The 25,476-nt window shown below is 40.5% G+C and overlaps 1 protein-coding gene across 8 annotated transcripts in view; it reads right to left on the reverse strand.

The window, feature by feature from the left end:
* LOC121629120 (early endosome antigen 1-like) overlaps positions 1-25,476 on the reverse strand; it is a 118,475-nt gene that overhangs the window by 7,394 nt on the left and 85,605 nt on the right. For all 8 annotated transcript variants that reach the window (XM_041968675.1, XM_041968674.1, XM_041968673.1 and 5 more), the window contains 7 exons: positions 24,415-24,499; positions 22,217-22,328; positions 11,571-11,680; positions 11,301-11,375; positions 10,315-10,408; positions 10,167-10,207; positions 5,251-5,353 (listed from right to left, as the gene is read on the reverse strand). In XM_041968675.1, coding sequence (XP_041824609.1) covers positions 5,251-5,353; positions 10,167-10,207; positions 10,315-10,408; positions 11,301-11,375; positions 11,571-11,680; positions 22,217-22,328; positions 24,415-24,499 — 620 coding nt within the window. The remainder of the gene's footprint in view (positions 1-5,250; positions 5,354-10,166; positions 10,208-10,314; positions 10,409-11,300; positions 11,376-11,570; positions 11,681-22,216; positions 22,329-24,414; positions 24,500-25,476) is intronic.

Consider the following 25,476-nt stretch of genomic DNA (forward strand, 5'->3'; position numbering starts at 1 on the left):
CAAACCCGAGTAGTTAGAAACTAGACTTAGCACATCGGCCTTTTGTTCTTTAGACAGATGCTGCAGCGCTGCCGGCAAGGCTTTCAGCATCTGGGAATTTGGCAGACGAGGTGTCAACACGGCCTCTACTCGCGAGGGTAGTCCAGCATCCGTTTTAGTTGAACCAGTTACCACTAACGCAACACTATCCGAAATATCACCAGAGTTTCGGTCGCTCACCACTTCTATTTCACGGGACCGGTACGGCTTAAGCATGTTGACATGGCAGACTCTCGTCTTCCGTTTCCGATCGGGAGTCGCTATTATGTAATCAGTGTCACTTAGCTGCTTGCGAATAACATACGGCCCTGAAAAACGAGCAGACAGGGCAGTACTGGAGAGAGGGAGCAACGCCAAAACCTTCTCCCCTTCTCTTAAATGTCTAGTGACAGCTGTTTTGTCATACTTGCGTTTCATGGTACTTTGTGACTCTTTCAGCGTAGCTGCTGCGAACTCACGAGCGTGAATAAGACGATTGCGGAAGGTTGTCACAAAGTCTAGAACGTTACGGTTCGGAGTTGTTCGTAGATCCAACAACTCCTCCTTGAGGAGTTTGAGGGGTCCACGAAGGCTGTGCCCGAAAACTAACTCGGCAGGACTGAACCCTAAAGATTCCTGCGGGGCCTGACGAGAGGCGAACAACGCGTAAGGGACTCCTTCATCCCAATGTTTGTGGTCGGCACAACAATATTTACGTAACATCGCCTTTAATGTTTGATGCCACCTCTCCAGAGCTCCCTGGCTCTGCGGGTGGTATGCACTAGAGGTTACGTGACGAATGTTTAGCTCACGCAGCACCTGAGTAAACACTTTAGACGTGAAATTAGTCCCCTGGTCGGTCTGGATTACACGCGGGAGCCCAAATGATGAAAAGAACTTTACCAAAGTTTTAGTCACTGATCTAGCAGTTATTCGGCGTAGTGGGATGGCTTCTGGATATCGCGTGGCTGTACACATCAGTGTCAACAGGAAAACATTCCCAGAGCGAGTTTTTGGCAATGGCCCTACACAGTCGATTATCAGTCTTTCAAACGGCTCTCCTATAGCCGGAATCGGGTGCAATGGAGCTCGAGGAACTGGCTGATTAGGTTTACCTGCCACCTGACAGAGGTGACAGCTGTTTATAAATCGCACTACGTCTGCCTTCATGCCCGGCCAGAAGAAATGCTTCAAAACCTTCTGATGGGTCTTACGGATGCCTAAATGCCCCGACCATAGTTCATCATGAGCTAACTGCAAAACACGTTGCCGATACGCCTGCGGAATCACAATCTGTGTTTCTACATTCCAGTCCGCACCAGGAAGCACAACAGGACACCACCGCCTCATTAATATTCCTTCATGCACGTAAAAGGAAACAGTGTCCGCCTCAGCACTCTCAGCACTCACCACCTTGGAGTAGTACGAGCGCAGTGTGGGATCCTCCTCCTGCGCGGTCCTCAGCTGATCACGAGAGAGCGGCAACAGAGGGACAGCAGGGGAGATCAGGGCTTTCCGAGCTTTTATGTCGGGGTCCCTGCTCTCCTCCACTGGCTCCGTCACGGCTTCGTCCGTATCTGTTGGAACAAGAAAGCTGTCAGCGAGATGAATTTCATCATCACGATGGTTACGTTTCTTACGTGATCTTCTCGCTTGTGCGCGTGTTACCACACCAGTCGGTGCTTCCCCCGTTACGGCATGAATTTCCCCTGGATTGCTGATCACCTCTAGGGAAGGCATCACTTGTCCACCTGCAATGTCGTTCCCTAAAAGCAATGTCACATTAGCAACGGGAAGTTCATCACACACTGCCATGGGGAAAACTCCGGTGATTAGATCAGTACTCAAATGTACTCGGTGCACTTCACGGGGAACACAACCCATTTCCACACCTCTCAGCATAACACAATAGCCTTCGGATGAGGCTTCAGAAAAGGGCAAAGCACTCGCCAAAATGAGGGTTTGTGACGCTCCAGTGTCACGCAACACCTGCACTTCTTTCTCCTCCTCACTCCTGCCATTCAGTGATATTTTTCCGGCCATTATAAATGGCTTAAAACAAGGATCTATGTGGTTAATCCCTCTTTTCACCACTGATTCAGCTTGTTTTATAAAACCAACTTCTTTCTGTACCACTGGGTTTTGTTCTTTCTTAGCCAACAGTCGACAGTTGGCTATTAAATGACCCGGCTTCTGACAGTAAAAGCATTTTCTGTCGTCAGGTTTTCTCACTTTCTCAGTTTCAGTGGTTTTTCTAAATGTGGGTTTGGTTGGAGCCGAAAACACCACTTTGTGAGTGAGCACGTATTCATCGGCTAACGTGGCCGCAGAAGTTATGTTATCCACTCGGTGCTCATTAAGGTGTACCACCAACCCTTCTGGTAAGCGGTTCTTAAACTCCTCAACCAGTATAAGTTCTCTGAGCTTTTCAAAAGTCGTCACATCACAAGACGCACACCAGCGATCGAAGAGCGTGCTCTTCTCTCGCGCATATTCTACAAAAGTTTGAGAAGATTCCTTCTTGTGGGCACGAAACTTCTGTCGGTATGCCTCCGGAACTAGCGCATACGCTTTCAGAACCGTGGCTTTCACGATATCATAATTCTGGCTGGCTGCAAGAGGGAGCGCTGCTACCACCTCCTGAGCTTTACCAGTCAACCGGCATTGTACCAATAATGGCCAGCATTCTTTCGGCCACCGCAGCGCAAGCGCAATGCGCTCAAACGCCGGAAAATAGCAGTCCACATCAGACTCACCAAACACCGGAACAAAAGGAATAAACTTTGCTATGTCATAGGGGGCCGCGGGACTCTGAGACCCTGACGGGGCAGCAGAGATCCACGGCGAGGTGGCCTTGGCCTGGGCATCCAGCTCAACCTGCCGCAAGCGCACAGCTTTGTCGGCTTCAATTTCCAGCTTTCTGATCTCAAACTGGAATTGTCGCTGCTGGGCCTTCTCCTGGGCTTCCATGCGAAGTCTGGCCAGCTTAAGCCTGTGCCGTGCCCCCAACGGGGAAGCACCAGAGCTGCTGTCGAGTGGAAGAGGCTCAGAACGGGGAAGCGTGACAGGTGTCGCAGGCCTATCACCGTCCTCGCTATCCTCCTCCATATCAACCAGATCCAGCTGAGTGCTCTGCTCAGCTTCCTCTCCACCCCCACTGGTGGAGGGAACAGCCTCATCAGGAGAATCCTCCGATTTCCCAGCAACTGCAGGCACCTGAAGCACCTGCCGTTCCACCAAGCCTGCCACCACTAATGACATTAACTCCTTTTTCCGCATTTGTTTCGGCCTTGGAATGTCGTAGTGGTCAGCTACTAAGGCTAAATCATCCTTCCGACACGCCTCCAGACAATCCAGAGTCGGTTCCACTATGAACCGATCCAGATCAAACGGAGTGCGCCGCATAGCCATATCACAAAACTACAATTAACCTTACCTGTACAATGCCAACAAAACTGAGTTCAAAATTACCTACCGTGCCTGAAAAGAGCCACACAAACACGCAGCAGTAAGAGCAACCACTCTCACCACGAGGGGTACTCAAACCACGCGCCACACACACGTATCTAAATCTAATAAAGTGGTATACAATAATATATACTATAATATTACAAAAAAATCTCCCGGACGAGCCCCCACTATGTTACGTCCCCCTTTACGTCCAGGGGTCAAAAGGACTGTAACACAGGAATGGCCGGACCAAGGGTAAATGAAATACAATAATGTTTATTAACAAAAATGGGTTCCAAAACACAAACAACCCTTAACCGGCAAATAATACAAAATAAACAACTCAAAGTGTCCCTGTCGGGTATTTAACAATTAGTCTTAACTCTACTTAGTAACAAAACAAACAAACAAACCAAAAATGTCCCCAAAACGGGCTACACGCACACAGGCGGACTAATTAACAAACAAAATAAACACACGCTCTCAGGCGGACTTCTATCAAAACAAAACCAAACTCCTAATAAACTAAACACAAAAACCTCCTTCTTTCAGGCAGGGACGGCACTAAAGCTCAGAACACAAAAAGGTATTTATCACTAAACCAAATCGCTAACTCGCACAGAAAAGTCTCTTAAACCACACAATCCACAATCTTTCTCAAACTGGCAGGCATGTGTCCCACAATCCACAGCTGCCCCGAATGATGGTGATGACTCTGTCTTAAAGGAGGCCTCTTCTCCGGATTGGACAGCTTGTTTGGGAAATGAGTGGTAAGGCGGCCAATCAGGGATCAGGGGAGGCGGGTGCTGGGCATCCTCCACTGTCAGCGCCTCCAGCACGTCCTGCAACTCTCTCCTGGCAGGCTGATAAGCCGGCGGGCGTCACAATATGAGTAAGTGTGTGTGCGCATGCAGGATTGCAGGACCAGTGGACAGTGAAGTGTTTATATCCTTTCCAGACTGCTTGTATGTTTGTGCATGAGTAGATTGTCCATGTTGGATCGATGTGTGTAATGATTCACACTGGAGATTAAGAGGTGCTATTACACACCTGACCTGTTAAACAGCCCCCTCTTTCTCTCTGCCTGTCGCTTCCTCTGCTCCACGCTTCTCTGTCTCAAACCTACAACTAATGTCAACATTAAAACTTCAACAAGTACCAGCTTTCCCCGCAGCCCGTCAATCAGCGGGCCACTCCACAAACTAACAAAAGCCGGGTGAGCCATTCCCCAGACCCAGGAGTTTTGGAGAACTGAGGGGGCTGAGGAGTACTTTTGATTCCTCTCTCCTTTGGTGATTTGTTGACTCTTGTGAAGTTCAACGCAGTAAAAAATGTCAGCATTTCCCGAGAATATTCCTCTGTGTTTTTTTCCCCCACATTGTTTTATCACAGCGGGCCATTTCCCTATGCTGTCATGGAGAGATCAGCGCGGCTGTATTGATATACATCTTTCTCTGAGTTTCATGAAAGGGAAATCATTTACCAGTGGAAAGAAACGTCACTGTTTTTTCCCGATACGATTTGTCCCCCCTTCCCCACACCACACACGCACCCCCGCCCTGCTGCAGACTTTTTACTTTTATCGTAGGAAGAGGAAATGGATGTCTGTGCGCGCCTCTGTGTAAGTGCGCTTGTGTGTTTGAAGTTGGACGCATGAAAGCTTCCTCTTCTGTGTGAGCTCAACAGCAGGTGGGCCGGTGTGTGGGTTTGTGTTTGTATCTGTCGGGTAAAAGGACTGTCAGGACCTGGTGTGTGTTTGCGTATGTGCGCGCGTTCTCTTACTTGTTGATATAGCACACCGATGGCCTCCAGGTTGCTTTGCAGTCTGGAATGCATGTCCTCGATTTTGTTGAGGTTTCGAGCAACACGACTCTTCTTTTCAGTGCTGTAAGACAAGCACAAGCCAACACACAAACAAACATGCACAAGAAATTAACTTTAGATTTCCACGACTTGAACTATAGTAGCTAACTGAAGAAACAAGAAAAATAAAAACTTTACTTTCCAGCTGCTGCAAACCGACAAGCTCATGTAGTTTAGCCTAAGAAGCATATTAAGTTTACAATTGCTTTAACCTATTTTTCTACAATGATGTGCATTCATAAAACAGTTTCAGTCAAATGTCCTCAAAAATCTGGGGCATAAAGAAGTTGGCATGCATTATCTTCATTATAATCATCTTCATTATAACTTATTACTAAACTCTAAGATGGGTGAGCAAATGGGTTCCAGAAATCATTAAATCATATAAGAAAATGCAGATGAAAAAGGGGGAAAAAAACAAAAATAATAAAAAAAAACAAACAAAAAAACAAAACAAATGCAAGCGCAGCCAGGGAACATTAAGAGTACAAGAAGCCATTTAAGACTTTAACTGTTTATTAAAACTGTTTTGGGAAATGACAAACAAATGTTAGGGTCTCGTATCTTCAGACCCAGGGCTGACTAAGGAATGACTATTAAATTAACGACGGTGGATAATGGTGCTCTGTGCGAGCTGAGGAGCTTGCTGCCCCCGCTTTACGCTCTTTCTTTCATGCCCCAATGAACCTGTCCAGTTAGCATTCAAGAAAAAAAAAAAAACCTTCTAAATACTTTATTGAAGACTTCTTAGCCCATTAAAGTACCACTGTACCTCCCCTATGTTAATTTTCTTGTAAAAGAGCAAGCTGGGATTTTCTATTCGAGCAGCGGAAAGGGAAGACAGTCCAGTTTTGCTTCAGTTGAGACGATGTATGCGCTTATTGAAACGCTAATAAATGGCATTATTGTGGGAACTGAGACATACACACACAAAACACACACACACATAAACTTTTGGCCTCATTATTAACCACTTAAAACATTTATGATAAGAAAAAACACTTGAGAGATGCTATGAGAACTGACATTTTTGTGTGCAACTTTTATGAGATTCATTAGATCCCATTTATAAGTGTTACCATCTACGGTAAACTTCAAACACAACAAGAAAACAAACAGTGGTTGGAGCAGCACTGCATAAAACCATATTTAGTAAAGCTTCCAACATGTCTTTTAATGATATAGAACTTGTATAGAAATGCATATGATCTATAACACATTACATAAAGCTAAGAAAAGGCATATTTTTGATTAGTTTTTACACATGAACACAAATAATGAATGCATATGACAGAATGAATAAATAATTGAGCACAAATCTATACAGCAGCTGACAGCCCATGATCTGAAACATTTATTAGCAAACTAACTAATTTAGTTTGTTCAATGTTAGCATTTTTAAAAGAAACCTCATTTCCCGGAAATGACATTTACAAGCTGGAGATAATTGCAGCTGACCCTTGCAGATCTTTTAATTTCACACCATAATGATGATACAAAGAACATTAATAAGAGAAATGCAGTTTTTCCTTTGATCTTTTACTTTATAAATGTCATTTAAAAGATGAGTTCTATGAGTTTCTATTGCTCCAGCAAGGAGGGGAAGAAAGAAGAAGAAGAAGAAAAAAAAAACAAAAAAAAAACAGCCGGCATGAACTTTAAACACAAGCTAGCGCTATAAAACCCAAAGCGCCACATCTCCACAGATTCTTCAGATGATTTAAACTCTTCTGGATGGTAATGTGGTCTTCAGCAGATCATGAATCATCACTGCTGCTGAGACAACTGTGTGAGATTTATGCACTGGATGTGAGAGCGCAGCGATGCGCTGAGCGCTTGGCATGACGCCCGTGTAAACATATGTTCCTATGTTTACACGCAAACACAGATGAGTGTAATTAGCGGCCTAACCCAATCAGTGTGTGTATAATTACAGTCATTAGTGTCAAAGCCAAGCGAGCATGCTCTCTAAACCAGGCAATAAACTACACTGGTTCTCTCTTGCTCCAGTCCTGCTCATCTTTCTTATTTACTGCTCTCATTTTGCTGTAAATTTTATGCAAGACTTGACTCTGTTTTTACGCAGCCTCCTTCTTATCGCCTCTCTGTTTCTCTTGTCACTTTAGTTCAGTGTGTTTGTACAAATCCTCTGCTGTGATCACTGGGTGCTTTTAATTGGAAGCACATCGTTAGCGGTGCGACTGATGAGGCCTGATGCTTTATGAGCGCTTCCCCCAGATGGGCTGTGTCAGACAGTAACTGAGTCAATGTTGCCAGAAGCAAACAGCATCAATCTCCACTGCCATCACACAGAGCATTTTGTTTTTTTTTTCATATTTCTAGAGAGTATTTAAGATACTTGAGGTCCAATATGAATAGATTTTTAATAGTTGCATAACAATTTATTTTATTTATTACCTTCCAACACAACACAGAACAGCAGATATTGTAACTGCATGATTTATCTTTACTCCTTGTTTGGACACTTTGGACAATATGACCATGAACTTATAGTCCAGACAGTGTTTTCATTGTATAATTAGAACTGCAACACATTAAGTCTATTATGATTATTTTTCTTTCAATAAAGCTGCCTTCTCTGTTTTTTAGTTTGAGCCATCAGTACTAGTGAATGGACCTAGTGGCAAATGGACCGCATTTACACCTTAATGAACAAATGGCTTCATTTCTGTCTCTAACATTCATACTCATCAGGTGTAGTGGAGCTGCCATGTTCCGGTGTTAGGGTTACTTTGACACACAGGGGATGAAAGAGGAATCAAGCATAAACTCAGTGGATAATGGGTGATCTGTTCTACCTCCAGGGCCACATACCCATCATAAAATTCTATTTTTATACTGTTTATAACACACATTTTATTTCTACATTTTCTCAATTTATAGTCCTGCTCTCCTGGATTAAAATGATGTGAAATCAAATCTACTTTCTCCCTGTCTTAGTGGGAAGGGGGGTTGTTTTTTAGCTGAAGAATATTGTTTACTCAGAAATTGTAAATTTAAGAGTGCAGTCTGTTTTCACCTCCCTCTTTTAGTATTTAACAAACTGAAGCAAAATAAAAAAAAAATAAAAAGTTTGGGGTTGCACTGCTGAGGAACACGGGTAACAAATCATTGTTCACTTAATCTTTCCTATTTAATTTTTCCTCAACATGCAAACTCGTCTCAGCCTCCGCTCCAAATAGCTTTGTTCCAGGGCTAGCTTAACTAACCACAAGAGAGGCATTATGCAACACAATGTGTTACGTGGTGACATTAACAAGTCAGAGAAGAAAAGGCTGCACTGCCGGCAAGGCATGGCAGGCAGTAAAGAGTGTTATAACACCTGATGGCATAGACCTTGAGCTTTTGCAACTTTGCAGACCTTTCCCTCTATGAGGCATAGTATAACCTCTTTTAACGTTATTATCTTTTACCTTTCATCTATCTAAAGCCGTTTCTATCAACTCTGTTTGCCTTATCTCCAATTGTCTATGGGTTTTATTTGTAAAAAAAAAAAAATAAATAAAAAAAAGCTTTGTGCAGTCTTTGAAGCTCAGGTAGTCAAAGTAAATGTCTTTAATCCAGACATATCTAATGACACAACCTTCACTTGGTGTTGAGTGCTGCCATTGACAGGCAGCAGAGAGACACTGCTAAGATATACTCTGCCACCAGTAATGAGATTTACACAGAATGTATAGGGCTGCCATGCTAGTATTATGACATATCTGCTTCCGTATAGATGTATGATTTTCATATATATGGCATTTTGGAGTGTGTGCATGGGGGGGGGGGGGGGGGGGGGGGGGGGGGGGGTATGATAATGAAATGAAAAAAATTAAGGAGTCTCATAATAAAGAAAAGGAGAGACAAGGAAAAGCAGTGAGAATGGATGGGGAGAAACTATGGAAGATGCTTTTATTCACTGTTTTTTATCTTGTTCCATGTTATTATATTCGCTCAATCAAAACCCTTCTTATGCGTGCATCCATATGAACTGCCTCTCTCGCTCCTGTCCCACTCTCTTGCTCATTCGCAATTATGAGGGAAAGACAAAGAAAAGCGATTCATCTTTCTGTCGCGGCCCCTTAATGATATCATTAAAATGACTGACAGCTTTGAAAAGCATTGGGAACCTACCCCAGTCAAAACAAATCTGATCCGTTTTGGAAACAGAGCCTGGTGGTTCGTTAGGGGAGGGATTCACGTGTGTAAAATGGGGTGAGTGTTTTTATTTTTTTATTTATTTTTGGGGGGTTGGGGGGTGTTAATGAGGGATACCTTTGGGGGGTCACACTGGCAGTATGGGGAGCACTGCTGCAGGCTGTGCCCATACAAACACTTTCTCTCTTATGCACACACCCCTCTTTCTCACTTCCATCCTACACCCAATCCCATCTGTGCCACATTCATTTTCATTGCCTTAATGAACATAATAAATATATCTCCACTCTATTGATGAATGCTATTTGACAGCCATGGGGGTGGCAAGCAGGAGAGGATAGGCACTTGATTGGAGTGTAATCATTGTTAAAGGCCCAGCATGAATAACGTATTCAGATTAAAGAAGAGACATAACACATACGCACACACTCACACAAGCACACGCAGGTGGCCCAGGCCCACGGGGTGTTTCATTCACAACTTGGCACTCCAGCTGTTATTATCATCATCAGCTTTGTTCGGGCTAGATTGTGTGTGAAAGAGTGAAACATAGTGGACGCTTTTGTTGGACGTGAATGCTTAACTTTGATCAGCTGGTGAATGCAGCACAAATACATGCACTTATATGCACTTTCTCTCTCACACACCCCACACACACGCAGATGACTCACGTTTTCCCGTCTTGCCGGGTGCCCCGGTCTCCGATCTGGGCCTGCAAACAATTAGAAAATGAAAAAACAAACCTGTTTACGATCAGCTCTTTTTTTTTTGTATTTTTCCTTGCTTTTTTTCTTTCTTTCCCCCTCTGCACTTGTTCACCTTGAAGCGTTCCGTGTCTCTCTCCTTCTCATCTGCCACTTCTTTCAGTCTCTTTACCTCCGCCTTCAACATGTCATTAGCCACCTGAAGCTGTCTGACAAAGGGAGGAAGATGCAGAGACAGAGTTAAACAGAGAAATCTACATAGAGATGCAGGGTATGACAGACACCTATTATCATCAAGAGGCTCTTGTTAACAAAGCTGACAAAATATTCTGCAGCACTGGTGCTTGCATCCCTCTTTTTTCCAGTGTAGCCTTAAACCAGCAATTCAGACATTATTTCTGCCACACAAACACACTCACACATCATAGCTTAGTATAATGAAATTATTTTTTCCACAAGCCATTTAACACTAACCCTTGTGACCATTTATTCCATTGTTTTGGTTATGCCGCCACCTCTCAGATTCCAGAACTATTAATGTATCTGAAACAGTTTCATTCATGGCAGGGTAAGTAAACATTTCCTATTCATAACATTTGGATGGAATGTGATTTCTTTTAAAATAAAGCAGAAGCATTCAATTCCTGCAACGGAAAAGTCAGCGACTGTGTCCTTTGGCTATTGCAAAATCCTTAAAAAGAAAACACATGCAGCTTAAATTGAGACAGAGCAGGAAGCAGACACACTCAGGATTCTGCTAGGTGGAGAGAAGGGATGTATGACACTATAGGGGGGGAGGGATAACAGAAGATGGCTAGACTGCTTTGATCTCTGGGAAGAGGAATCTGTCACGCCCATGTGTATGTGTGTGTGTGTGTGTATATGAGTCATGACGATGCAGACATGCTGAAAGACTGGCAGGTGAATATATTTCAGAGTCCAGCTGAATCTCTCTAACACACACATAAAATACATGGTCACACATTTAGTGTTTTAACACACTCCTAACCTTATCCTGCTATCTTTGCTCATCTTTCTACAATAAAAATGCTGTGCAGGGTTGAGGCATAAATTCAGCTCTCTGCCATAGGTAGCCCTTACTCTTTCTCTTCAGTGATGATGAGCAGCAGCTTGTCTTGGACCTTCATCTGGGCAGCGAGACTCTCACTAGAAGCCCTAGAAGAGGAAAGTAGGTGGATAAAATCTAGTGTTAGATGACTTAAGCTATTCAGAATTTTGCTGTGTTTCACAAAAGATTTAAAGGACAGATACTCAAATTCTGTAAATCATTACATTGTTTTATATTTGTTGTTAAGAATATGATGATCTTTCTAGGTTAATAAAGAAGGGGAAAAAAATGCCTATCCATACTTTTGTTCAGTGATCCAAAGGTTGACGTTTGTCATGACTAGCTGGCTCTCGTAGCGAAGATTTGCGTTGTCTGACTGTGTCTTCTCCAGCTCTGACCGGACTGTTTTCACCTGCAATGAACACAGATGTTATATCCATAAAAGAATTATAAATAGCTGCATTTGAAAAAAAAAGCAACTGTACCAATCCATGTGGGTTGATATACTGAGGAGTACCCACACAAGACTGATGGTCAGTCAAATATTCAAGTTTAAGCAGAGCTTTGCAGCATACATGTCATATTCAACATATATGTTGGGTGAAAGGAACCAAAGGTGTGATTAAAGGAGGTTAAAAAAAAAAGTGAAGGAGGAAATAATAGAAACATCAGGAAAAAATTGGGTAAATGGAGAATAATGGGGAATGAAAGAGATGGCATTTGGAGACAGAGGTATAAATTGCAAGATGAGGCATTAAGCAGGAGGAAAGAAAGATGGAGGATGGAAGGGAGCAGCAGACATAGAATGAGATTGGAAAAACAGCACCTGGATGGCACTAGCCAAACTGCTGACTTTTTCATTCTGCTTATCAGTCAGGACCTTTCCAGGCCTAAACTCTGGGGACCCCGACATATTACCCTTATCGCCATAGAAACACCTTGATATACCAAACCATCTTCCCATAAAGACTTGGACAAACATATAAAAAGTTCCCAACATGTTCACCATAACTTAAGCGCTTAAAAATGCCAAATGATTAACCTAAAATGTCAAAATATCAACTGCTGCTGTAAGATGGATTTTCATGTGCGTATGTCTGTATGTGTACTTTGAATTTCATATAAAAATACTTAAATATTTTCTTGATGTGTATCTGAGAGACAACATAAATTTAAAATTAATACACCGATACTGAGAGCCTGTTCTGTTGATGCAGCTATATGTAAAAAATGAATCAAAATCAAATTATGGCAAAACTATGTTTCACGGGAACAAATCAAAGGATAAGCAAATATCACTGAAAATAAGGAAGAGAAGCACCTTTGATTTAATATAACAAAAATTAATAACAAAAATGTTCCACTAAAATGTGTCAGTCTAATAATTAACACCTATGACACACACATTGTTTCCGTCAAATGTCATAAAAGATTTTGAAGTCAACTTTATGTAAAACGAGTCAGAGTCGAATGTCTGAACCAGATCTGAGATGTAGGCTTAAAAACTGGCAACATGCATGTTTGGCTCATTGGAATCTAAAATAAATAATAATACTAAATGATGCAACAATTGATTTATGTATATGGCCATTCTGAAGAATTTACCTGCCTGATTTTTTTCTTTTTTATTTAGAATAAAGTACATTAATGTGCATGCTATGATCATTACATGTTAAATAAAGTTGTGAAAAGTCATAACTGGGGATTAAAATTGCACTTTAAATTACATTCAGATGATGAAAAAGTTGCATTTCAGGAAATATGGGTTGGCTCAAAATCTTTTAATACATAATCTAATATGTTTTTTTAATATCTGAGTCAAGGTATCAATTGTAATTCTATTAAAAAAACTGCAACTGCGCTGCTGTTTGGGATTTCATCTTCATGTTAAGGAAGTTATATTGATGAGTCGATTTCAAGTACACAAATGCACATAAACATATCAGATCACACCATTCTAAATTAAAGACAAAAACATAAACACCCACTCATAAGACATTTGCAGACACTGCCTGCCACAAGTACAACATATACACACAGACACACACTGTGGCAGAATCTGCCAGTCTGCATGTGTGTGTGCTGTAATGACAGTAATTACCTGTGGTCTCACATTAACATCTCCCTTCTGACTGTCTGACTGGCTCGGCTGGTGGAGGGATGTAAATCGCAGCACAAGTCTGATGTTGTGATTAGGACTAAATTACACATCATCACTCTGTTTCCACCAGTGTCAGGGGAGGCAGTGAAAGAGTGTGTGAGAAAGAGGGGGCGAGTGTGCGAGAGAGACAGGAGGACATTTAGAGAAAAAAGGGAGCAGGACAAGGAGGTGCGACTGCATGGGGGTGGGGGTGGGGGTGGGGTTGGGGTAAGGTAGCACACCTGCTTAACATTTAGATTGGTTTTGTTGCACAAATATTTTAGCAGATGATGGGAGGCTAAAAAGGGCAACAAAATGCATTTATAACCAAGTTTGGTGATACCACTTGTCCTTTCAGCTTTATGCTGCTGAATATGAGTTGACTACTGCAATGCCGGTGAAGGATTTGGAATCTTTACAGCTACTGCAACACTATTTATCATTTTGATTTATTCTATCAAAGTAAGGCTGAGCTGTCCGGTCCAAAGGCCTCTCACTCTTCAGTGCCAATAGAAACAAGATGGACTTTCTGGACTCACAATATATATATATATATATATATATATATATTTTTTTTTTCAGAACTTATACATGTGAATGAACTATCATGACAAATCATAAAGCGTACCTTCAGACAGAAATAAAAAGAAATAGAAAATGATGGTTGGGTCTTCTGCAGTTAATGGATTTTCCATCTTTTCTATTCTCCATGGAGCTGTGGACCGGTATTGCATTGCACATTAACCGCACAGGACAAAAGTGTGTTTTCCCAAAAGCAGACCAAACTGACCAAGGTCATGGCATAAACATCATTCAGAGCTGACTTTTTTTTTTTAAAGGAAAGGGACATGAAAATGAGTGTAAAATCAGAAACAGATAGCATAGCTGTTGCGTCGCCCACCATCAAATTACAGAGCTGAATATGAGCCATTACTCTGTTCCACTCAGCTCATCAGAGCACATCCTCTCATCAAATTAATGAACACATTTATTGTTAAACACATTTTTTATAAAACATTCATTCATTCTGTCTAATTAAAAGGCCCAACAGGCCTGACATCACTTAAATATGCATACTTATCACTCACATGGCCTGAATTAAAGATCAACAAGCATATGCATGTGTGTATGCGTGCACGTGCATGCATGATGGCAAAAGAGAATGTGGCTTCCTAAGCAGGCCTTCTCACTCTAGGTTTAATGGTGGTAATCATGGCGTGACCCAACATTAAGACAGTGTGTGTGTGTGTGTGTTTTTGTGTGTGTGTCCTAGTCTCCCTAATGGTGACGATGATGACATGTTCTCCATTAGACTAGTCAGTGGGCCACAGCAGATCTAGCATATTAATGATGCTGATGATGGCTTCTTTAATTACCTTCGTCTGCTGCTGCTTGGCCTGACTCCTCGATCCCTTTCATCACACACTCCCCTACGCATGCTGCTGGGTTGTTTATTAGTGGCTGCCATTACTGAAATCCTCTATCTTGCATCTACTGTGCATGAACGCAGCTACATTATTAGCCTTGGCAGAAGTTTCCTGACCACTTCTCATCTAGATGCAGTACTTCATGTACAGTAGGAGATATTTTAATCTGTTCAGGAAATTGAAGAAAAAAAAAAAAACAACAACAACAAAAAAACCAATGCAATCAGTGTTAATAATAATGACAAAGAGTGACACAAACAATGGAAATTTAGACTTTAAACAACAAAGTATGCAAAAAGAAAAGTTCTGTCTCCTGCCCTCTGTGCACCTACAAGTCAGGCAATTTATTTTATTATTTTATTCCTTAAATTCAGGTTGTATCTGTTTCGGATCTACTTAGCAAAAAAATAATAAAATAAACAAATATAAAAATGAAACCCAACTTTCCCTGTCAGAAATAAAGGTTAACTTTCTGGTTTCTATCCAGCTGTTTTGTGAACGTTAAAAATGTATTTTTAATCGGCACAGGAATTTGGGAAAAAAAAAAAAAAAAAAAAAAAAAAAAAACTGAATGCAAACAGTGTTGTGCAGTTTTTAAGCTTGGTTTTATTAACAAACAAACAGCTGTATTTCAGACAACAGCAAGTTTTAAAATTGAGGGTTTCCTGTTTGACACTATAGACCTTTATAATGTACAAGATTATTTGTGTGGAGTCAGGGAATGAAAACAAATAGAGGTTTTATGAAATCTGCAGGAGATGATGGGTTTTATGCTTCCAATAGTTGTTTAAAAATATTTTTTCTGCATAAAAATAGTTGATAATGCCTGATGCATTGTTTAGGAACACTGTAAACCTAATGTATTTAAATAATATCCACATTGACTAATAATGAGCTGATGCAACAAGAGTGTACACAAATGCTACCAAACTAGATTTAATTAACAATAACAATGATTTGTATCAGAATTGAAATGTTCCAAGGTTAAGGAATGTGGAAGCTTGCAAGGTATTTGATAATGTAATTGTTATTCAGTAATAGGAAACACACAAACACACACTGTTGAGTGTCCTTTTAATTCACTTTCATTTACTGTGAATGGCCTGATCAAAACCCTAATTATAACTTTAACCACAGCATAATACACCTAACCTAACTTTAACCCAACCAAACTTCAGACCAGACCTTCCAGGGTGATGTTTTCTCATCAGTAGCCACTGGACAATTCTCCCATAAGTGTGACTGCTTGGTGTTTATACAGAAAAAGGTTCACCTAAGGTTACAAAAACACACACTGTACATAGACACACACATACAAATAAACAGATAAACACGCATCAAGGTCACTTTGCTTTTAAAAGGTTTTCAGCTTAATCCAATAGTTTTAAAATCAGCAACGCAGCATTGAGGCAAACATTTTCTCTGGAACGTAAGCAAAAGTAGGAGAAGTCATAGTTGCTTAAAAAAAAGTTGAAGATGCAAAATGTTTAAATGAAATAAACCATCTTTCCACTGTTTACGCTAATATTCTATTCTGTTCTATTCTCTTTAATTATTTCTATAATAGAAACTTTGCTTACTTTAATAAATGTAACACTGTAAAACGGGTGGTGGATGGAAACTCATTTCAAGTGTTAAGTGAGTGTGAATATTGATGAATATGAAGCTACCTTGGAAAAATACAAAGTAAATCCACTTTAAGCACTTGCAGAACAAAGGGCTAAGGTAAACCAACACTTTTCACCATACAACTAAACTAAATATGATACCTAAGAGAGTGAAACAACCTTGCGTTATACCTTTTTCATGTTTTCTGACTTCCTTCCTGTGTAAAATGAAATTCATATTGCTATATGCTGCTTCCATGAATGTTTCCTTCTCCTGCATCTGCTTCAGTAAACAGGAGAACAGCCTTTTTAGAAGAAGAAAGATAGCATTTGACAGTTAACACAAACCAAGAACGTTATAGAGTCAACAAGAGAAAACATGGTTTGTTTGTCTGCCTGACTGTCCGTTCCATCTCCCAAATTAATTACAGCATTGTAGCTTAATGAGCTGTGTAGGATGTTGATGACACACACACGCACACACACATGCGTTGAAAAAATACAAAGTCCATTCCATGGTTTAACAGTCAGACAATTGGAGCACTTCTCTTTATTCATCAACTAAACAAATGAGCTTCACTTGACTGTCCTCATTTTGCTGTCATCAACCCCGCGCGTGTGTGTGTGTATAAAGTAGTGATCAGGTTGAGGTCATTCTAAGCTAATCAGGCCAGGCTCAAGGCTTTAATTAGGTTTTATGAGCAAGATTAATACTCAACTGCAACCATTTCAGAGATCAACACAGTATAGCACCTCCAAAATGAAAAAAGCAAGACACACTAAGAATGGCATATGCCCACACACCTGTTACAAATAAAACTAAACTTAAAGCCTTTCACACATTTAAGGCTTTACTTCTCAGTTTTGAAGGAATTACAGTAGAAATCTGAAGGTGTAAAAATTTGAAGCTGCATTGTGAGCCGTGTTTACCTTCCTTCCTTACCTTCAGACTTCAACCAAACAGTCAGAAAATGACAACAAATGAGACAAAATGAAGTGGTCCATGCAACATGCCGTTTGCACATCTTGTTGAATAAAAATACGAGGGGGAAGAAAAATGTGACTCTCAATAAAGGGAACCATACAAAGAAGTATGGAAACGCTGCACATACCGGAGTAGTGCTAATAAATGAGACAAGCTGGGGACATGCATCTGTTTCATGTGCTCTTTTTCTCTTTATATTTTAGCACTACATTTTATCAGCCATAAAAAAAAATAATAATAAAAAGCGATGTACCCTACACAAGTATTTTACAGCCTGATGGAAATTGAGAAATACAGCATAGTAGATCTGTGCACATTGTGAAGCACAATCACTGTATATTAAAGGTTATTAAAGTTTAGACTAAAAGCAGTTCTACAGGTGCATTTTACCCAAAATTTTCAGGAAAAAAAAAGGTTTTTATCTTGCTTAAATGCTGGGGAAAATTGAGAAAGCATGAGAAAATAACATTTAGCTTGCCCATCTTGCAGCCCAACATTGTGAAGAATAAAACTCTAAGAACCAAACTTGTTTTTCTAATCAATTGGCAGGGAGGCAAATTATCCAGACTGATTAAAATCTACCCTGTCATTGTATTTCTACATGATGACATCAGTAGTTGTTAACATTTTTGGGCAACTGAAACAAGTTTCTGGGCATAAAAAAAACATGCTCATAAACTTTTGCTATCTGAAAACTTCTTTGCAAATTCTCATTAAACTGGTTTGCAATCTTTTACCCCATGCTAAAGGACGCTGAGGTAAACACACTAATGAGTATGATTGTGTGAGTGTGTGTGTGGCAAAGAGAGAGAGTGAGGGAGAAGGAGGAGAGGGGGATGATACGATCAGTCACAAAAACAGGCCTCATGTTTACCATGACTTGTATTTGAACTGGACTCATGCAGAGGAATATGGCTGAGAGAAGTGTGTGCAAAAGTGTGTGTTTGTGTCTGCGGGTGCAAAGCGGCATACATGTAAACACAAAACTGACTGTTAGACAACATACAAATCCTTTTCCAAGATTAACTAAACAACCCCAAAAAACAGAAAGCTGCATGAAAAGCATGCCACACACACCCACACACAGTAAACATAGTGCATACAAAGACAGGCACAAAACAGAGCTATCTGAGGTTCAGCTTCTGTGCACCAAGGCAATTTGTAATATAGATTTCCTCTATAGGCCACTGTAGTGTACCATTTACCATTTTAAAGCCTTTGATTTTTTTCACCAGTGGATAATTCATCTTCTGTGTGTCAATAACAGAGATTGGGACCTAATGAAGGAGTTATAGTCACAACGGCCATCACACTGGTGTTTAAACACTGTTTAGAGTCAAATTCATTGAAAACCTCATCTGTTGTTGACATGATGGAGGATGGCTGCAGTGCAAGGAAGAAATGTAAAATTGTGTACCTGTAGAGGAGCCAGCCATTGAGAACATCTATTATACGCAAAGATGTAGACAGAAGTAAACATACTCACTTCCAAAAGTTATTACAAACAAGAACACATGATTAATGGGATGAATCATTTAAAGCAGGGTTGTCAACTTTATTTTAGTTCAGGGGCCACATGCAGCGCAATTTGAGCCGACCATTAGAATAACAGCATAATAACGCATAAATAATAAAAAACTCCACATATTTCCCGTTATTTTAGTGCCAAGAAGTACAGTTCACACTTAATGAACTTTCTTTTTAGAAAAAAAAATTACACACACACACAAACACACACACATATATATATATATATAAAACCACTCACACTAACTCAGAACAGATGATTTGATAAAGGAAAACTGAAACCAAAGGGTATAAATAGGGAACAGGTGAAGTGAATGTGATGATTAAACCAGGTGTACAAATGAACAGGAAGCAGAAAGCAAAACATAATACACAAGGGGAAAACCCAACACGACTCTAAACAAACATAAAACATGTCAGTGTTAACTGACCTTCCCCTGGGTAAACATCAGATGTCCAAGGGTCAGTAAATGCAGCATGTAATGTACTTCTATGTGTTTTTTGCATCTTCTTTACCATGTTCCAAATCATACTGCAGAAGTAATTCAGCACCATCTCACCAACCATCTACACATAATCACATGATGACAATATCTGTCATAAAAATACAAGATGTTGACAAATGAAGTTAAACAGCTGATATCGATAAAGAAACTCTGATAAAACTGATGATCCGGCTGAAAACATAAAGGTCTCATTTTTGCCGCTCTTTTTCTGGCAAGCTACCGTGTTTGAGGGTCCTGCCAAAACCAATACTTTGGGGTAAAAGAATATATATATATATATATATATATATATATATATATTTGTCTTGCACATCCCTATATAAAAGACATGAAAAGTTATCTGCCTGTCACGAAAATGTTTTATATTTAAAAATAAAAAATGCAACCTTGCATGGACTAATTAGGAATTACAGCACCAAAAGTGACAAACAGTTAGAACTTAGGCTTTTCAAAGAGGCTTGTCTTCTGTAAACATTAAAACGTGTAAATCTGCAAATATTGGCGCGAAGATAATCCAGAATTTGGAAAAAGCAAAAGCAAAATAAGAACAAATGTATGATGTCAGGATCTGTCCATCAACACATCTGGAAGACTGGTTAAAAGTAGACAAATTCTTTCATCAAATGCTTTATTATTACAGCACTTTATGTAAGGCTACAGCAGCCTGTAAGCTCTGCTTATTGCAGTAAGTCTGGACACAAGGAGAAACATTTTACTGCCTTGCCTGAGCTTGGACAATAACTAATGTTTCCCTCTTAAGAGGCTAGGTTGTATGCAAAGATTTTTGATACATTATGATTCTAAGTGTTTGCTACTGAGGCACACTCATAAGCAAAGAAGATTCAACCCATTGATGTAGAAATATTTTTGAATCTGCTCTTAAATAGGTATTCAAAAAACAGTTTCTTCTCTTCCATCATGCTGCAATCAGCTTATATTTAACAGCTATGTTACACGTTATGGTCCAATCAGTTAGGGGTCTGTCCAATCGGGCCTGGAGGCTTTTTGATCTCCGTGCATAAAACTGAGCTTTGAAGGTTCCAGACAAATGTACAAATATAAAATTATGTGGAGTCCCTCCAAAAAGCTAGGCCACACGTAACCATGAGGAAACTGAACCTTGTCATTTTCATGTTTTGCTATTTTTATGGATGGAAACCAGTTGGATACAGCATGTGAATGAGTGAGCTTTAGAGGTGCTGGTAGGTTCATGTTGTTAACACTTTTTTTGTGTTTGCTATGAACAAGAACTGCCTCTCCAGTTCAAAGTAGTACTGGGCCCTAGTGGAACATCAAGTTCATGACTGTCTTTACACCAGTCAGTCCATTACAGGAGCACCTGGAGAAAGTTGATGCCATTACAGAGAAAAGGACCAACCTCCACATGGAAAGCTTCCACCCAGACAGCAAGTTCTTACTCACTTTATTTTTTTCTGTCTTGCAGCAGTGCCAAAAACTGTGCCATTGCCACACTTTATGAAAAAACATTCTCATTAATAATTTAACATTGATTTTCCAAGCATATCAACAATTCAAAACCACTGACTCCTACCATTGCTGCTTTGAATATTGAAGGAACACACCTTTACTTTATTCGTGTAATAATCTACACGCTGTGTTATGCAGCTCTCTGGCGTGAGAGACTCCTGACAAACTCTGACATGTCATGAAACATTTTTGATCACAGGCAACAAAGAAAAGAGGGCCAGTCGCTCTGCAAAGGCAGAGATGAAAGGATTTTTAACAGTCGTGAAATAGTTGAAGAACTCTTTGTGGACACTGACTTGACTACTGACTGACCAATCAGCTAGCCTCAGCTGGTGTCTTACTGGCCCTGGGCAATCACAGTCGTCAAACCCTGGTGCACTAAGAAAAAAGGAGAGCTGAGCATGTGGGTTGCATTATTCACAAGGCCAGAGTAAAGAATAGTAAGGTAAGTGTGAGAAGGAGAAAGAAATGAGAAAAGGGAAAGACAGAGAAGCGTGAGTTAAAAAGAATATGGCAGAAATAATAGAGGAGGCAGTTAGGGAGACGGGAGAAGAAAGAAACATTTGCAGAATATGGAGGGAAGATATTAAGCAAAATGCAGAATCAAGATCTGAGAGACCATCACAGAGAAAGAAAGCTTAAGACAGAATTCAAAGTTCTAGAAATGTAAGTGAACATCACTTCCTCATTCTGCCTTTACCCTTAATTATCCATTCTGCCTTTGTACAGCAGCGGCTCAGCTCTGACAACCGCTCTCCCCTGAGATTCCACCTCGCTCCCTGCCAGAACATTAGGGAATATCAGGGAATATTACACCCAGGAATTAAAGCTCCAAATCACCTTGCTAGGTTTAGGTCCCGCGCACACCCCTCCCTCTCTTAGACAAGATAATCCGGGCTCTAGCACCGGATATATGCCACTAATCATCAAAAAGGTAAGGGGGGGGCTGCAGGGAGGGTTGGAAAGGTAAGGTGGAAAGGTAAGGAAGACCTTGGAGTGAATGGAAGGAGAGCACAAAGGGGAGAGAATGTTCATTAATATTCATATTTATGTTATGTAGTACAGTAATCTGGGCCCAAATATTTGACTCGAGAAGGGTTGGGTCAACAGCTGCAGTACAGAAAGACTAGACAAACACATTAAAAATATAAAGTGGAGTTAGTAGTAAAGATTTCTATAAGAATATAAAGCATTTGACTGAAATGTCTTCTTACTATCCAGGTGAGAAACACAACTTTCCAAGTTCTTTAAACAAACAAATCATTTACCAGCTCCTGAGCCGTCTCTTTTTCTCTTTCTGCCTTGAGTTTGTGATCAACAGCCTGCTGAAGGTTGTCTCTGAGCTCTGCCATCTCCTTCTGCAGCCTCACAGCCACCGACCTGCAGAGACAAACAAAAACATTATCATCCTAAAATACAGCTAATCTGTCCAAAACATAAATACGTGACTATTGTTGTCATTTTTTACATATTTAGATACTTTTCTTTTGATTAATGTGCACATTCACATGCATTTGACATTACTTATTTACAATAATCTTCCTAAAAGCAGGCCCGAGTGTGTGTCACTCAGCTATTAAGTGTTAAAGCTGGCCCATTAATGTGTGAGTGTATTTGTGTGTGAGTGTGTGGCAGCCAAGCTAAGGGAATGTGAAGGGGATCAATATGGAGGGGTCTATTTCTGCCACACAACTGTGCGTCTGTGTGTATGCGAGTCGGTTTGTGTCTATGAGCGTGTGCGCACACGTGTGTGAGCGGGTTTGTGCGCGCCGGCTGCCCCGGCTACAGCGGAATCAATACGACAAATGATTACCATTTCCACAAACCTCCATCCACAGCCTCGCTTTGGCCGCTCTCAAGCCTCGACACCCCCACTGGCCCTTTGCATGCACATACACACACGCACACACACTTCAAAACAAACCACCCCCACCCTTGACCCGCGCTGTACCTTATGAGCCAATATAAAAATGAGAAATTGCAAGTTTATGAATTGTAAAAGGAATATGTGGGCAATTTTACAGGCTACAGCTTTGGTTACGTGATTTAAAGTTACAATATTATGAATTTTATAGTTAAAGAAAAAAAGAAGAAAAAAAATACTATGTAATGTGGGATTTACTAAATGCCAAAAAATTAAGAGGTCACTTTATTATGGATTTGAATTGGTACAAAATTTGATGTAATTATCCTTTACGTTATATCTTTCTGCTTACATTGTTTTTTTTTTTCAGATGCTTTTGAACGATTTAAGAAATTTTTGGCTTTAAAATAGACTCTAAACCTCTGTCTCTCTCTCTCTCGCTCTTTCTCTTGATGTGTGCGTGTGTGTGTGTGTATATATATATATATATATATATAATGAGCAATTGGGAAAGTATTCCTTATAAACCTAAAGATTAAATCTTATTATTTATGCAGGGATAAAAATCTTAAAGATCAGAAGAAGAGGAGATGCAATATGATTATATATCCTAAAATATATTTAAAAAACGTGACACAACAGCCAGATTTGTTACTGTTACAGCAGCAACTTTAAAACCAGTTGTAATAGAGTAACTTGGTTGTAGTAAAAGCTGAAGTAGATCCAGACAGCCTAAACAAAAAGGAAAGAAAATGCCTGATAGATTGGTCCATGGAGAGAACATATGATAGGATGAACAGAGAGGGAGAGAGAAAGGATAGAAAGAGAAGAGGCATCCTGTGGAGAAAGGAGGGGATTTCCCACAGCACAGATGGAAGCCATTAGTATGGTGTTGTTGCTTAAAAACCTTTCATGTCTTTGCAGTTATTAGATAATACTGGGTTAACAGTAAACAGCATGATTCTGCAAATGGATTTAATATGCAGACACAGCGATTGTTTTACCATCCAGTACCTAAAATTGGTTTAAATGTAATAAAATGTAATAATTCAGAATGTCGCCTATAAAGTCTCCATACTGAGTTTTAAATTGTCGGTTGAGGATGAAAATGTTCCACAGCTCAACTTAACCAACAAACTCCCTGAGACGGAGACTGTTGCAGTGAGGTCATGTCGAAGCCAAAGCCACAACCGCAGCTATGTGCTCACAAACAGACGCACACAAACACACACTCTACTGGGCGCTGCATGCTTGCTGATGTCATCGCCGCAGCTCTGGTAACACAAGGGGGTCAACCAGGGGTCTCAACCCCGAACTCTGAACTCTGTGACCTAACATCTGTTTTCTCACCGTATTTTAATATTGCTGTTAGATTTGTGAAGGAATGGATACAAATAAAGTGATTTCCATGTCTTGTGTGGCTGACCATAAAGTTAGAGCTGAGTGTGGTTCTGTTCAACACATGTTTGGTTAAAAAGCCTACTGTACGCTGCACATAAAAAATAATCTAAATGTTTTTGATTACGGAGCTCACATTGGGGAGCATGGGAAACGGGATGGGAGAGGATGCTACTTTCCCGTTTTCCTTCTCTCCCATCTTACCTCATTTTCCCCTCCGCTTGCTTCCCGTCATTCAGGCATCCCTCCATCCGCCTCGCCTCCCCTGCATGAGCTGCCAACTCCTCCACTGAACAGGAGACAGAGGGAGACGACAGAGGGGGAGAAAAGTGTGAGATAAAGTGCAACAGTTCGCTTCAGACACTCAGTTAAAATCCATTAGCGAGCAGACCTAATTCAAATGGCCATATGACAGAAAAAGAAACATTCATAATAAATGATTTTAATAAAACAGTCTCAGATGGCTCTTGAGGTCAGCTTGGCTTTGTGTTTGAATATATCTAAAGCAACAAATGCATAGCATGAATAGAGACATACATAGTCTTACATCTTCCTGCAGATCAAGGCTGAATGAAGGATTTACAAATTATGCATACACAAAGGTAATTATTAGTTCTTGTCAAGTTCAGCACGAGTGAACTGCGAGTCACCTTCAGTGCAAATGAAGAACTCTGCTACAGAAGAAGTGCTGAATGCCTTTCAGAGGTGGAGAAAGGAGGAATAAACGTACTGCGCTGCTTACAGTTCGACGTGGATACAGCTCTTTTGTTGAGAGACAAAAGGAACACTCTCTGATTCAGTCAATAGATGGCACTCTTTACCTTGAGCAGGCCTCTTGAGCTCATACTCCTGACTGCAGCCCTTCAATCACATTCCCTTTTCAGCCGTCTCCTCCTCCGTCTACATGCAATAAAACCCCATTGTCCTACACTTAGTAGTTTAGCATATTGAGTGGGTACATAATAAACCACAAGTCAAGTTTCTTCGTTAGGTTTTGTTTTGCAGGTCATTTTCAGTTTGAATTGAAATTTTTAAGATTTGCCCCATTCCCCCCTTTTTTGTTCTCTGTGCTGTTTTGTGAGTCAATGTTTCTTCATAGCTCCTAAAACCTTTTCACTAAATTCAGTATTCATTGAATATAACATAAACTGTCAACCATCGGTGGCCAAGGCTAGTGAATATAGAGAGCATGTGCCCACTGAATATGAAGGGGTGTGTTTGGGGATATGTGTATGTGTGTGTGGGTGTGTGTGTGTGTGTGTGTGT

This window comes from Melanotaenia boesemani, chromosome 18 (genome assembly GCF_017639745.1).
Source record: "Melanotaenia boesemani isolate fMelBoe1 chromosome 18, fMelBoe1.pri, whole genome shotgun sequence".
NCBI classification, from domain to species: domain Eukaryota; kingdom Metazoa; phylum Chordata; class Actinopteri; order Atheriniformes; family Melanotaeniidae; genus Melanotaenia; species Melanotaenia boesemani.